Below are 14,430 nucleotides of genomic sequence, written 5' to 3'. Positions count from 1 at the left end.
CAGACTCCTCCTAAAGGTTCTTTATTTTTTAAAAGAGACAGGGAAAAATTAAGCTATAGATAGGTTCATGATCTTTGGGAAACAATGTCAAAGTTCTAAAAATAGTTGATGAGCAAGAAAATATAAATGACACACATAGTATTTTATTAAACTATAATTTTTAGAGCTCTCTCAAGTGTTACACCTCACAATAAATACATTTCACAAAATATGCTACATTGAATAAAACAACTTGCTTCCGATTATTTAAAAATATTGTAATATAGAACTGAGAATTTTTAAGGATATTACTCTTCTAGATCAAAAGATTTAAATATGTCTTCACTGAATAAAAAGAACCACAGTTTCATTACAGTAATACAAATGTACTTTTACTTGAAAATCAAAACTGTTTCTTTATAGAAATCCAATGTCATGCTCAAAAGGCATATTTCTCTGGAGCCAAAAGTTTACTTTCAAGAGCAGGATGGGAATAAAAAAAGAGCAAGGTGGATGCCAAGTTACAAATCTAAATAGATGAGAAATTAATGCAAGGGTTTTCAACATTTTGTTTGGAAAAACATTTTTCTCTCAACCTCACCCTGTACTTTCTCAACTTTGTAATCTAAAATCCAATGATATTAATCAATTTCAGAAACCAATAATGTTTTCTCTTAAATTCTTAAAATATTATGAGGCACTCCACTGTTTTAAGCCTGCCTGGGACAAGGACAAGTACGATAAATACGAGGCATTTTACAATATTTCCTCACTGTGTTCTACAAAAACTGGGCAAGTGTGGGGGACCAGAGGGTAGGAACTTGGTTTCTTCCTTCTTTAGAGAATGATGGTAAGAAAAATGAGAGGTGAAGAAGAGATGGCAGACTAGGGAAATGATGGTGTTTGGGAAGGGAAGAAGAAGAAGGAAAATCAGGAGAAAAAGGAGAAGCAGCTGAAAGAAGGGAAGAAATAAAAACACACTCAACTACAAACATGGCATTTTTAGACAACACTTTACCATATATCTTGAGTACCACTCTCACAGACATAGTATATTGAAAATAATAAATGACAGGTTAGCTCATTAACATTTAGCTTAAAAGTGAAAAAGTGAAAGCATCAGTCACTCAGTTGTGTCCCACTCCTTGCGACCCTGTGGACTGTAGCCAGCCAGGATCCTCTGTCCATGGGATTTTCCAGGCAAGAATACTGGAGAGGGTTGCCATTCCCTTCTCCAGGGGATCTTCTCGACTTAAGGACTGAACAAGGGTCTTCTGCATTGAACGCAGCTTCTTCACTGTCTGAGCCATCGGGGAAGCCCATAATTTAGTTTATTAACATTTAATGCAATATGAAGTGTGCCAAGGGCTTATGCTAACAGCTTACGTTAAAGAGACAGAGTTTTACTATGAATAAGACTGAAAGAATCTATCAGTTCAGTTCAGTCGCTCAGTCATGTCCGACTCTTTGTGACCCCATGAATCTCAGCACGCCAGGCCTCCCTGTCCATCACCAACTCCCGGAGTCTAAAGCCCATGTCCATCGAGTCGGTGATATCATCCAACCATCTCATCCTCTGTCGTCCCCTTCTCCTCCTGCCCCTAATCCCTCCCAGCATCAGGGTCTTTTCCAATGAGTCAACTCTGCTCATGAGGTGACCAAAGGACTGGAGTTTCAGCTTCAGCATCAGTCCTTCCAATGAACACCCAGGACTAATCTCCTTTAGGATGGACTGGTTGGATCTCCTTGCAGTCCAAGGGACTCTTAAGAGTCTTCTCCAACACCACAGTTCAAAAGCAACAATTTTTCGGCGCTCAGCTTTCTTCACAGTCCAACTCTCACATCCATACATGACCACTGGAAAAACCACAGCCTTGACCAGACGGACCTCTACAGTAAACTATTATTTTGGTTGATAACACTCTTCCATAAAGCCATTCCAGCAGGTTATCCCCCAGAAAGATTTCAGAGGAAAGCTGATTTATAATTACTGACCTGTTGGATGGCACTAGCCATATCAAAGTGTCTATAATTATCATCCAAACACGATTCAAAAGTGAAAGCACCATATATAAGAATTAGTTCACTCATATTTAAATAAGTGTGTTTAGAGATTCATGAAACTATGAAATTTATCAGAGATAACATAAAATGAAGAGACAGGCTCAAGTGACATTTATCTCTGCTTCCCTGGCACCTGGACTAGAGCAGAGTGCACAAGCAGGTGCTGAAGAAATGCTTTAAAAAAAAGTTTGAGAGTTCCATTTTATTTAAATAAAATTTTAAATTTAGTCAAACAGTAAATTTAAGAAAATCTAAAATATAATGCCTTCTTAAAAAAGAAATCAAAATAATGCCCCTTGTGGCAGCACCATTTTGAAAAATTAAACACTTTCAACAATGACAACCTATAAAACTTGATAGGCTATTTTAATAATACAAAAGATTCAACTCTTCCCAGGTCCCTTTCTACAGGTGTAGGATACACTTATGTTTTTATCTATTACAATCTATGTATTATATTGTTTGAAGTGACGGATGAGAAAAATGAAGCTAATGAAATACTGTGAAACAGATACCATGTAAAAGAGAAAAGGCCATCTTGTGATAGAATGATAGTCCACCATCTGTCCCCCTGCCACTCAGTGACAATTACAAATACTCCATCAGTTTTCTGGTAGGTGGAGATGATAAATGAGGTAAAGACTTCTTTTTCAGATTCTGATGTTCCTTTCTGATCTAATCTGAGGTTTAACAGATGACTCAAAGAAAAGCCTAGAGTTCAACAAGCTTATTAATTTATCATGCTGTGAAGATGGGGAGAGGTCTGAGCTCAGTACTACAGCAGGGAATGGTTTAGTTGTATTGAACCAAGGCTTATAATGGAAGATGTCTTTGCAGAATTCTAAGGTTTCACATACAGCAAGTTAGATTAGTATCAAGCTTCATCCTTAGAAATCATTTCAATAATATTCTAGTAACAATATTACCATCAAACACAAATAATATCACCCTTTCAATACAAAATCAGAGACAATGTTCATAGCGTCAGACCTCCCAGTTGAGTGGTTTTCACAGCCTGTGGTGACAAGGGCTTAAGAGAATAGGTAGCCTCATGTCATAGTCAACGGCACCATAATAAACATTTCCTTTATGTCTATTAACTTTTAAATGTTTAACAAAAGGATGCATGCAAAAATATAAATATTTGGTTAAAGTAAAAAGACAGAAAAGAATATACTACTCTAACACTGCGTAAGAAAGAAAGCTGGAATGCCTATGCTAACATTACACAAGGTAGCAAAGAGCATTATTAGAAATAAAGGTCATTTGATAATAAAAAGGGGTCAATTAATCAAGTGGACATAACAATGATTAACATTTATGAACCTAATAACAAAGCTTTGAACTACATGAAGCAAAAACTGATTGAACTGTCAAAAGAAATAGAAAAAGTAACAATTAAAATAAATGATTCCATATCCTTCTCTCAAAAATTGACAGAACAGAAGTAGGCAGAAAATCAGGAAAGATACAGCAGATGATGCAACTTTTTGAGGTGACTATTATGTTTACTATTTTGATCATGGGTTATGAATATGCCAAAACTTATTGAACTGTAAACTTAAAGTAAGTGCATTTTAAGGTATAACAGTTATACCTCAAAGTGCCTTAATATAGCAGGAAATTCCCAATTTGTATTAATCTATAATATCGAATAGAAAAGAGTTAAGTCCAAAGAAATAACATACAGCATGGTACTTTTTTATAGAGCCCAAAATCCACTAAAATAAAAGCATATTTTGTTAGTAATAGATCTAGATGCAAAAATAAAACTATAAAGGGGAGGGAAGAGGAAGAATATACAAGGACATATCAAAAACCTAACCAACACTAGGTTTGCCATAATAATATGATACCAAAAAAAAAAAAATCTAGGAAGCATTAAATAAGAAATAGGGATGTTTGATATTCTTTAAAGGTATAATTGATCAGCAAGATGAAAATGTATAAATAGTTATGACCATGATAGTAAACTCCAGGATACAAATATTGCAAAAATTGACTTTAAGAATACAAAGAAGCATGAATAAATAGTAAGAACATACTGGCAGTCTTCATTTTTGAGAAAAGGGTATTAATGAGCACAAAAACAGGTTTTAAAAAGTAGGAATATTTGCATAACAATGAACAAATTTGATAAATATATATATCCAAAGAGAAAAAAATACTCTTATTAAAATTTTACAATGCATGAAGATATAAAGAAAATCAATAAATTTCCCAAAGTAGAACCTATATAAGCCATAATCGATGACCATAATGAAATAAAAGTTGAAATTAAAAACAAAAAGTAGTGCTCATTTTTGGCATCATAGTCCCTATGCAAAATATCTAACTGTCAAATTCATGAACCACTTCACACTGTTAAATACACACAAGCATTCTTACAAAAGGCATTACTAGCACTCTAACTTGTAACCTTGGAAATATCTTTGTTTAAAAGAAGAACTGAAATTCAAAATATTTGTAAAGTTCAGTAATTATTTAGAAACAAAATAAACCCAGCAAGAAAGCTTAAGCCTTAAATAAAGAAAACTATGTAGTTAACTAAATGATCAGTTCAGTTCAGTCTCTCAGTCATGTTTCGACTCTTTGGACCCCATGGACTGCAGCACGCTAGGCTTCCCTGTCCATCACCAACTCCCAGAGCTTGCTCAAACTCATGTCCATCGAGTCGGTGATGCCATCCAACCATCTCATCCTCTGGCAACCCCTTCTCCTGCCTTCAATCTTTCCCAGCATCAGAGTCTTTTCCAATGAGTCAGTTCTTTGCATCAGGTGGCCAAAGTATTAAATGATACATACATACAAATGTAATAGATGAGTAGACAAACATGTGGCTGGATGGAAAGAAAGAATTTTTTAAAATATTGAATTTGTTACAATATTATTTCTGTTTTATGTTTTGGTTTTTTGGCTGTGAGGCATGTGGGATTCTAGCTCCATGACCAGAGATCCAACCCATGCCCCGTGCATTGGAAGGTGACATTTTAACCACTGCACCACAAGGGAATTTCCTAGAAAGAATATTTAAAAGATGTCTACTCTTACCTTGATGCAATCTTAATCAAAACACAAAAGGATGTTCTTAACAAGTTAACAGCAAAGGTTATGTAGAAATTGAAAAGTGGAGGGAAAACCACGGCAATTTTGAAAAAAGAATAATGAAGAACAAACTGACCACAGTAAGAGGAGAAGCAAAAGATAGCAAATAATATCTACTCAATTCTTTGGAGAAAATAATTATAAAACTACAAATCTCTACCCAGTCAAAAGTAAACAAAGACTTCAAATAAAGATTATTTTTATTTATTCAACCTATCCTGGAGTACAAAAGAAAAAAAAAAGAAATAGGAAAAACTAGCCAGTTTATATTATGAAGCTAATATAATCTTGAGAAAGGAAAATCTAAATTAAATATCTGCAAAACAAATTCAACTATATATCTTTAAATCAAGACCAAGTAAGCTTAATATTAGAAAAGTCATTACCGTAATATATCACATCAAAAAAATTAAAGGAAAATGTGACCTTTCCAAAAAATCAAGGAAAAATTTCAGTAAAAATTAATACCGACTTATTTTTTAATATCTTACAAAACCAGGGAACTTCTTTACCTTGATAAGAGCCATTTATGAAAACTTATAAATTGTTTTAAAAAAGAAACCTCCAAATCAGAAGATAAACAGAATTTTTTTTAAAAAGTCTTAACTTTATTCAGCATAAAATGCCAAGTCACTGAACTAGTTACAGGCATAAATCTAAGGTTACTTTGTACCCCAAATCTTATAGTATGGTTAGAACAGATGAAACCCTAGCAAAAGTCAATTATACATGCTTTAATTCACTTGTTCTACAATACCAAAAAAGCTAAAAAGCCAACCTGAAATTAAGAATACATCACCTACCTGACCAAATCTCAAAGTGGCACGAAATGGAATCCAGTATTTTCCTTTTTATAATGGCATCAAAGGCTATTGCAACAATTTAAAAGAATAAAGAACTAAGGATGTAATTTGCCAAAATATCCAACTTCACTACTGTGGTCTCTTATGCTTGCAGACACATTCATTTATCTAATTTTAATCTTGAACCAAAAGAACAAAAATGTGTCCCAAGCAACATGGACACATCTCTGTTGTTCTTTTTCTTCTTTAATTTTTTAAAATGCTTTTCCTTTTATCAAAGTTACCCGATACACATAATTAACACAGTCAATAGTTCAAAGAAAGTAATTTCCTACTAGTCTCCCCACTTCTTTCTCAAATCCAGAGGCAATGATTTTAGCTCATTAGTTTATCTTTTTTCTTTCATACTAATGTATTTTGTGTTGTTATTTCTACATTTTTCAATTTTAGGATTAGCTCTTGACTTTTCATCGTGGAAAATGAGGATTTAAGCTCCATTCCTGAACCTGGAACTACCACACACTTTGACTCTCATGTTTTCTCCTATACTTCCAAATATAAAGAAAAAAAGAAGTGCTATTACCTAATTATCTAGGAAGCAGGAATATGAGGTTTACTACATTGCTTTCTGACGTTAAAATACTTCATAATTTAAAAAAAGTTTTTTTGAGAGAGAGGACTAAATTACACGACTGTGAAAATTCTGTTTTATAGCTTTGTGATTTTCCTGATACTGCAGATGTGCCTACTCTGCCAAATGCAAGAGAAGCCAAGTTGACAGAATAATTATTACTAAAATTTCGTAACTTTGATCAGAGATAGATAGGCATTTCCTGCTCCTCTATGAATAACTACTTTGGAACTAAAACATTGGCCACAGAATTTCAGATAAAGAACCTAATTAGGTGTTGATTAAAATAAAAGCTTACCCCAAATGCCCTTAGTTCTTAGGTGGCAGAAGCCAGTAGGCATGCCATGGGCCAGAATGGAGGCTATGGTAAAGTCTCAGAGAAGCGAAGGCAGAGAGACCTCATGGGTGGCCTGATCAGCAAGAGACAAATAAATGGCTCATGCTCCACTGGAACACTGTCCGAGTGGAAAGAATAGGTCAGGAATTCACTAGCTACCCTTTAGGATTGGTGGCCATGAGTACACTAACTAACCAGGTAAACCAGGAACTCACACTGGAAATCAGAAAAGAGAAGATACTATGTAGTAAGATCCCAACTTTTCCTCCTAACATGGGGTTACATAAGCCATACTCTTACTCTGATATGCACAGATGCCATTTTAAGGAGACAAGCAAGAGGATGGGGACTGAGGACTGTTACAAAAGAGGCTGTGTACTAACTGTGAAAACTATTTAAATTCCTGGATCAAACTAAGATTTAAACAAATTGATTGTCTACTTAAAAGTTTTTCCTTGAATCAATGAAGAAGACTGAATCAGCGATAGCTAGCTCCTTAGTCCCTGCACGTATCAGGTATAATAGGAGTGAATTTACTACCATAAGAATTCTAAAAGTTAGAAGAAATACACACATTAACAATCAGCTATATGTATGTGTGAATTATATACATAAACAACTATAAAAATTTCCCATCCTATTAAAGAGAAAATGAAAGCAATGGGAACTATGTCCTATAAGAAACAGTAGATGCTTTTTACATCATTTCTCAAACATAACTGTACTTACTGAGGTATAGGGGAAATGAAGGTCCTTTCTAAATGAGTTGTAGGTTTTTTAATTTGACTTGATTTGCTGTTGAAGGGCGGAAGACGTTTTCCTAAACATGATTATAAAAAGAGGTAATAGCAAATACTTGTACTTTGTAGAAACACAAGTATTTACTATTATTTCTCAGTCTGCCATCAATTCTGGGAGACATCTACTACCTCTTCCACATCAATCATGGGCACATTGGAGCCAAAGAAACTGGCTTATATTCCATTAAATACAATATCTTTCTATTTTCACTACCTAAAATGTTCATTCAATCACCTATCTAGTATAATTTACCAAGAAGAAATACTAATTTTGGAACTGTAAAATCATACTTGATTGTAAATATCCAATAAATTATAATTAAGATCCTTCATAAAAGTTCTTTTCATATTTTCCATTAATGAAATGAAAATAAACTATTATTGTCTCTATATGTGAATATATGAGTTGACAAACAAGTGTAATTTATATGCTTTTAAAGCCAAGGAGTCTCACAAACACAGAAATACATAAATTTAAAAAAGTTTTAAAATCTTTTTAGTTTCACTCTCTTTACAGAATTAAATGTACTTTATATAAGTACTGTGAAAACCACTATCAGCTTCTTCAGAGAATGCGAAAACAAGATTACAAAATAAACCAGAGTTTTATTAAAACTAATACTTTACTATTTCTCTAGTATTGTGTTAAAAAATTAAATTTTGGAATATATTTAAGCTAGTACCAGTTTCTTTGTCCTTTAGAAATCACGTTCTTTAAATATTTGGATTCTAAGATGATGAAAGAGAAAAAAATTGAACATATAGTAGCTTTTTTTGCAAAGTCTCAAGAAACACAAGAAAAATTTCCTGGTCATATTACAATAAAAACCCAAAACATTAAGCCTTTCTTGCTCAGCAGCTACCTACTATGTTTAACAGGCTTAAAACAAAATGTGTCAGAGATCAAGAGTAAGTTATCTGATATGTCAAGTGCATAAGGTCAAAGGTCCAATTTTATTAGGTCAGAGGTGGTATAAATAAAATCTTATATGTCAAAGAAGAAGGGTCACAGATAAGGTGTATATAATATAAAGACATCACAGATGACAAGTAATAACTTTAAGTAGAACAAGTATGTTTACTATAGTTACCTTCACTGATTAAAAATGAAATGTGTGCATGAGTAAGTATAAAATGGCCTTTATATATCATGCAACTCATATGCACACTTGGTTTGAGGAAAAAGGGGCTATTACCAAAATAACTACATGAATGAAGTGAAAACTTAAAGAAAATTTAATACTTCTAAAACTGAAACAGTACACAAAATGAATATATCAATCAAATCTCAAACCACAACAGCTAAACATCAAACTATGCTTTAGTAGCTATAAAAGTTATATAATACTATACATTTTTCTTCCAAAGTAAATGCGTGAATTAAATATCCCTTCCTTCTCTATTTTTCTCAATAAGATAAAAACACATAAAATTTAGATTTCAGTTTACATAGTAGCAGTGTTGCACAAAATTTTAGAATATTGTTTTGTAAATTAAATAGAATATTTAGCTTTTTTATTAAGAGAACTTAGTTACAAGTAATTTTTATAAGTGGAAGATTTTCTTTAAATAGTCTAATTAAATTCTAATTAATGGGGCTTCCCTGGTGGCTCAGTGTTGAAGAATCTATCTGCCAATGCAGGAGATATGGATTCAATCCATCGCCCAGGAAGATCCCACATGGCGTGAAGCAACTTAGCCTGTATGCCACAACTAGTAAGCCTGTGATCTACAGTCCTGAAGCTGCAACAAGAGAAGCCACTGCAATGAGAAGCCCTCACACTGCAAGGAAGGGTAGCCCTCACTTGCTGCAACTACAGAAAAGCCCATGCAGCAAAGAAGACCCAGCAAAGCAAAAAAAAAAAAATTTAATTAACGAAACAATTTAGGATTTTTTAAAAAGTGGAACACACATTCACATGACTCTAGTTATAAACAGCAAAGCTAAGTAGAGAATGGGGACAACCACATGAATGATTCAAGTAAAAAAAAAAAGTCCATAATACTTAAAATACCCAATTTGGGTAATTAGGTAAACTAAATAGTTGATTAGTCCCATTTTTTAATTTCACTTTATTATTTGGTACTTAAAGCCATTCTGTATAACCTTACAGTTCAACTTATTTCAATTAAGTTTTTCTTAAATGCCTTACTATGCGACAAGCATTATGTCCAACAATGGATATACAGAAATTAAATATTTCTTAAAGACTTCCAATTTCAGCCACAGTGAACTGGCTTATACTGGACTAACCTTCCAACTCCAAAAGTTGCAAAAATATACAAAAGATCTACTTGAAGGCATTAAAAACAGCCAACACAGCCAGAACTTGAGACCATGATCCCTGAAAGGAGGGAAATACAGGAGGTGAGCTCCACATTCACTCTGGATTTTGCCCTAAGTGTTTATGCCAATTTTTGGCATGCGAGAACAGTGAAAGCTGAAAGTGTCAGTCTTACTGAGCTGAGGAGACAGAATTTGGTTTAGAGCTGTCAAAATAGTTGGAACTCAAGGGGCAGAAATCCTTAGAAGGAGTGAATCAAATTAACCGTGTGTAATTTCTCTTCAAATATTGGTCATATCAGAAACTTAGAAAACAGCAGCTCAGTTCCTCCTACCTAGGTAAGATTTATTAAGAACCAACCAAAGGGACTTCCCTGAAGGTCCAAAGGTTGCCAAATTGCAGTGCCAGGGACATGGCTTCCGTCCCTGGTCCGTTGGGGAACTGCTGGGGACCACCTAGGCCCCTGCCACAACTACTCAGCCCATGTGCCACATCAAGAGAGCCTGCGTCCTGCAACTACTGAGGCTGCAGGCTCTAGAGCCCACATGCCGCCACTAGACAGAAGCAGGTGCCCAACATCAAAGGATCCCACGAGCCGATATGAAGATCCGGCCTGCCGCAACTGAGACCCAGACACAGCCAAATAAATAAATACATTAAAAAAACAACCCACAAAATTACTCCTGCTTCCTGACGGTATCCAATCCAGAGCAACGTCTCATGTCTTTGAATACTCTCCCCTATCCAAATCACCTAAGCAAAAACCCAATTCCTATAATAAGTCCGTTCCAACACCTTATTGAGAAACTCTACAACTTCCCCAGTGTGCACTTTCTCTTTTTGTAACAAATCAAAAAATCCAATTCTACTCAACTGTAGACATGCTCCTGAAGGTCTCTGTCTGGAAGGTACTGACAAAAAGCTAAGAAAGAGAATGATCTATAGCTTCACATAAACATTAGGGATCAATCTCACAGACTTAAGGATAAGTTAAAGAAGCCCAAGCACAAAAGGTATATACTGTAAGATGTCATTTATATGACGTTCAAGAACAGGTAAGACTGTCTGATGGTAGTCAGAGACTAGTTACCTTTGGGGGGCAGGGCACGACTGAGACAGGGGATGAAGGAGCCTTCCAGGATTCAAGAAACAATTTATGTGCTGACATCAGTGGAACAAACGCAAAAATTCACTGAGTTATATACTTTAAATCTGTGTGTTCTATTAATATATACCATAATTAGAACAAAAAAGTTAAACACATATTTTCACTTTTTAAGTTTACACACAAGTACTGCCCTCAAAGAACCATAATAACCTTTCCTGGATATCTTAAGAGATACCTGAAAAACATGAATTTCTCATCTTTGGGTACCTTTAGAAATTTACTTAGTACATACAGAACCAACAAATTAAGAAATTAGTAGTATCATCCATACCTCAAGAACAATTGAATTAAAACATTTATAAAAATACTTGCACAAATCTAAATTCCATGTTAACAGTAACTATAGGTAGGTAAATAATGCATTTCAAAAAAATTCCTATATACTGTATTGATACAAAATTACCAATTTCTATGATTTTTATATTGTTAGCTATTTTCTAAGAAACATAGAGTATCACTGAACAACTCTTAAATTATTAAAATATCAAAATATCATAAACCTTTTATTAATCTTTTTCTTTTTTTATTGGAGTATAATTTTTTTTACAATGTTGTGTTAGTTTCTGCTGTATAACGAAGTGATCAACTAAATGTGTATATATATCCCCTCCCTCATGAACCTCTGTCCCACCTGACCCCCACCCCACCCCTCTACGTCATCACAGAACACCAAGTTGAGCTTCCAGTGCTCTATAGCAGGTTCCCACTAAGCTATCTATTTTACACATGGTAGTGTATATATCCATAAATCCGTTTATACATTGAAATTATATAAACAGTATTAAATTCTTATTTCTATGTTTCTTATTAATATATATACTAAAATAAAGATATTTGTATACTATATTGTTGTTTAGTTGCTAAGTCATGTACAACTCCTTTGTGACCCCATGGACAATAGCCTGTCAGGTTCCTTCTGTCCATGGGATTTTCCAGGCAAGAATACTGGAAAGGGTTGCCATTTCTGCCTCCAGGGAATCTTCCCAACTCAGGTATCAAGCCCACGTCTCCTGCATTGGCAGGCAGAGTCTTTACCACTGAGCTACCAGGGAAGCCCATATTACATTGTAGTAGTTACTAAATATAGCTTTAGATAATCACAGAGATACATATGAACATGGATTTCTTCACAATAGAAGAGAATATAAAAGGTACTCAATAAGTACATGTAAATGAACCAAAGTAAAGCTTACCACTTCTTCATCTGAAAGTTCACGCCCTTGGATGCTGCTATTTTCTCTCACAGCTTGCTGGTGTTTTTTTCCTTTAATGTGACTAAAAAGATACACCTCTGAAGAGATCTAAAAGCATAATATAAAAGCAATGTAATGAACATTTAATTATATCTTATTTTAAATATTATACATTCTATACAGTATATATATGCAACTTGCAATCACTCTAGGATTTATATATTAGTCTTAAAAATATTTTCTTTAGAATATAATTCTAAGACTCCTCTAGAAGACAGATGATAAAAAAAGGCATGTCATCAAAGCCAACCTTAACAGGATATCATTTCTTCTAAGTATAAAGGTGCAAGTCTCAGCACTGAAAAATGTTGCTTCACTTTTGTGGTCCTAATATCCCAAAATATTGACCTAGGTATCATTAGGCTAAAATATCATTGGTATCATTAGGTAAACATCCATCTGAGCAGCAACTGCATGGTTTGGTCCTTTGCATTGCTACTCCTAGATGCTGATACTGTTTCTGTACTATCTACACTTTGCATAAAAATCATTAAAGAAATTCATGGTACTCAGCACATGCCTTGTATGACTTTTAAGACTAGAGAATATAGTCCATGGTTTAATACACTTCAGTAATAAATTGTAACGTCTCATCACAACACTGATACTGACAACCTACCACGACATTGCAGAGAGAACACTGCTTCTTTCTTTCATAAGGGGTTAATTTGGGGGCATAATCGGTATTCGCATGCCGTCCACTGCTTAACTCAGCAGCTTTTTCTTTTCTTTGTTCAATCTGTTCCATGTGTCTTCTAATGCTTTCATCATGCTGTAAATGAAATCAAAGTGTAAAAATATAGAAATTTATTCATTACACTGAGAACTTGAAAAAGCAGTATTTCTATTAAACTTTCTAAAATAATATAATGTCTTAATTCAATATTGGACACTGATGATAAGAATTTATATAAAGCCCTTTATCATCCCCTACATGTGTAATAACATTTTCTAAAGGGTACTCCATGGAATTACACTGTGGGTTATTAATAAGCATTTTGCAGAAGAGTTTCTGTGGTCAAATAACTTTGGAAAATAGTTGAAGCTCCTTACTGGCTCTAGGCTTGTCACTCTGCACTGATGTAATAAACCTAGATTATACTGAGCAACATTTTACATACCTTTTTGACCATAACATACATAAGGAGCACTTCATGGAACATACTATGGGAAATGCTGCCCCACCGTAAAGACCAAGCTAATCCTCAGCAGAAGAGGCCCATCATGACACATACCTCTACCCACATCATCTCCAACAACTTCCGAGAAAACAAAAAATAAACAAACCCAAAAACACCATTTCAGACTTTTGACTTCATGCTCATATCATTTTATGTGGCTGGGTGCCATCCCACCCATCTACCTATTCAACTCATCTTTTTTTAAAGATTCAGCTCAGAAATTATCCTCTAAAATTATTTCCCTGACTTCTGAAACCCTTCATGTTAGCTTATGTATTTTCCTCCTCTGTATTTTCATGACACTCCATGATTACCTTTATCCATATAGAAATTATCTGATTAGCCTCTGAATCTCACACTAGATTATGAGTTTCTTGAAACTTAGAACCATGTCTTACTCATCTCTGTATCCCCATGCCTACCACCAGATTCAATAAGTATTTGCTGCATTAGATTTAAATCAATGATAAAGTTCTAGGACAATACAAACAGTATTACTCTACTGTTTGGAATGGTTCACATTTTGATTAATAATACTCTACTCTATGGAATTTACTACGCTTGTGAAACCCCAACATGTAAATAATTATGACATAATGTAAAATATTCACACTGCTAGAAACTACCAATGGCAAAGACTTTCTAGAAAATATCATCTCCCAAGCTATAATTATGCAAGTCATAAGGACTGAAATAATATTTTATTTCTAAATTATTAGAGGTCTATAAATATTAAAAGTTTAATAGTTAATGTCCTCGAGTCATTAACAAATTACTTAGTAAAACCAATAAATGTTAAAATTCTTTACATTTTTTCCCTCAAT

General features: G+C 34.2%; 1 protein-coding gene across 2 annotated transcripts in view; it reads right to left on the bottom strand.

Moving 5' to 3' along the window:
• SCAPER (S-phase cyclin A associated protein in the ER) overlaps positions 1-14,430 on the bottom strand; it is a 410,821-nt gene that overhangs the window by 249,791 nt on the left and 146,600 nt on the right. For both annotated transcript variants that reach the window (XM_043489284.1, XM_043489285.1), the window contains exons 19-20: positions 13,045-13,197; positions 12,366-12,473 (exon numbers count right to left, since the gene is read on the bottom strand). In XM_043489284.1, coding sequence (XP_043345219.1) covers positions 12,366-12,473; positions 13,045-13,197 — 261 coding nt within the window. The remainder of the gene's footprint in view (positions 1-12,365; positions 12,474-13,044; positions 13,198-14,430) is intronic.

Source organism: Cervus canadensis, chromosome 17, assembly GCF_019320065.1.
Source record: "Cervus canadensis isolate Bull #8, Minnesota chromosome 17, ASM1932006v1, whole genome shotgun sequence".
Lineage (NCBI taxonomy): Eukaryota > Metazoa > Chordata > Mammalia > Artiodactyla > Cervidae > Cervus > Cervus canadensis.
This window is presented reverse-complemented; position numbering and strand designations above follow the sequence as displayed.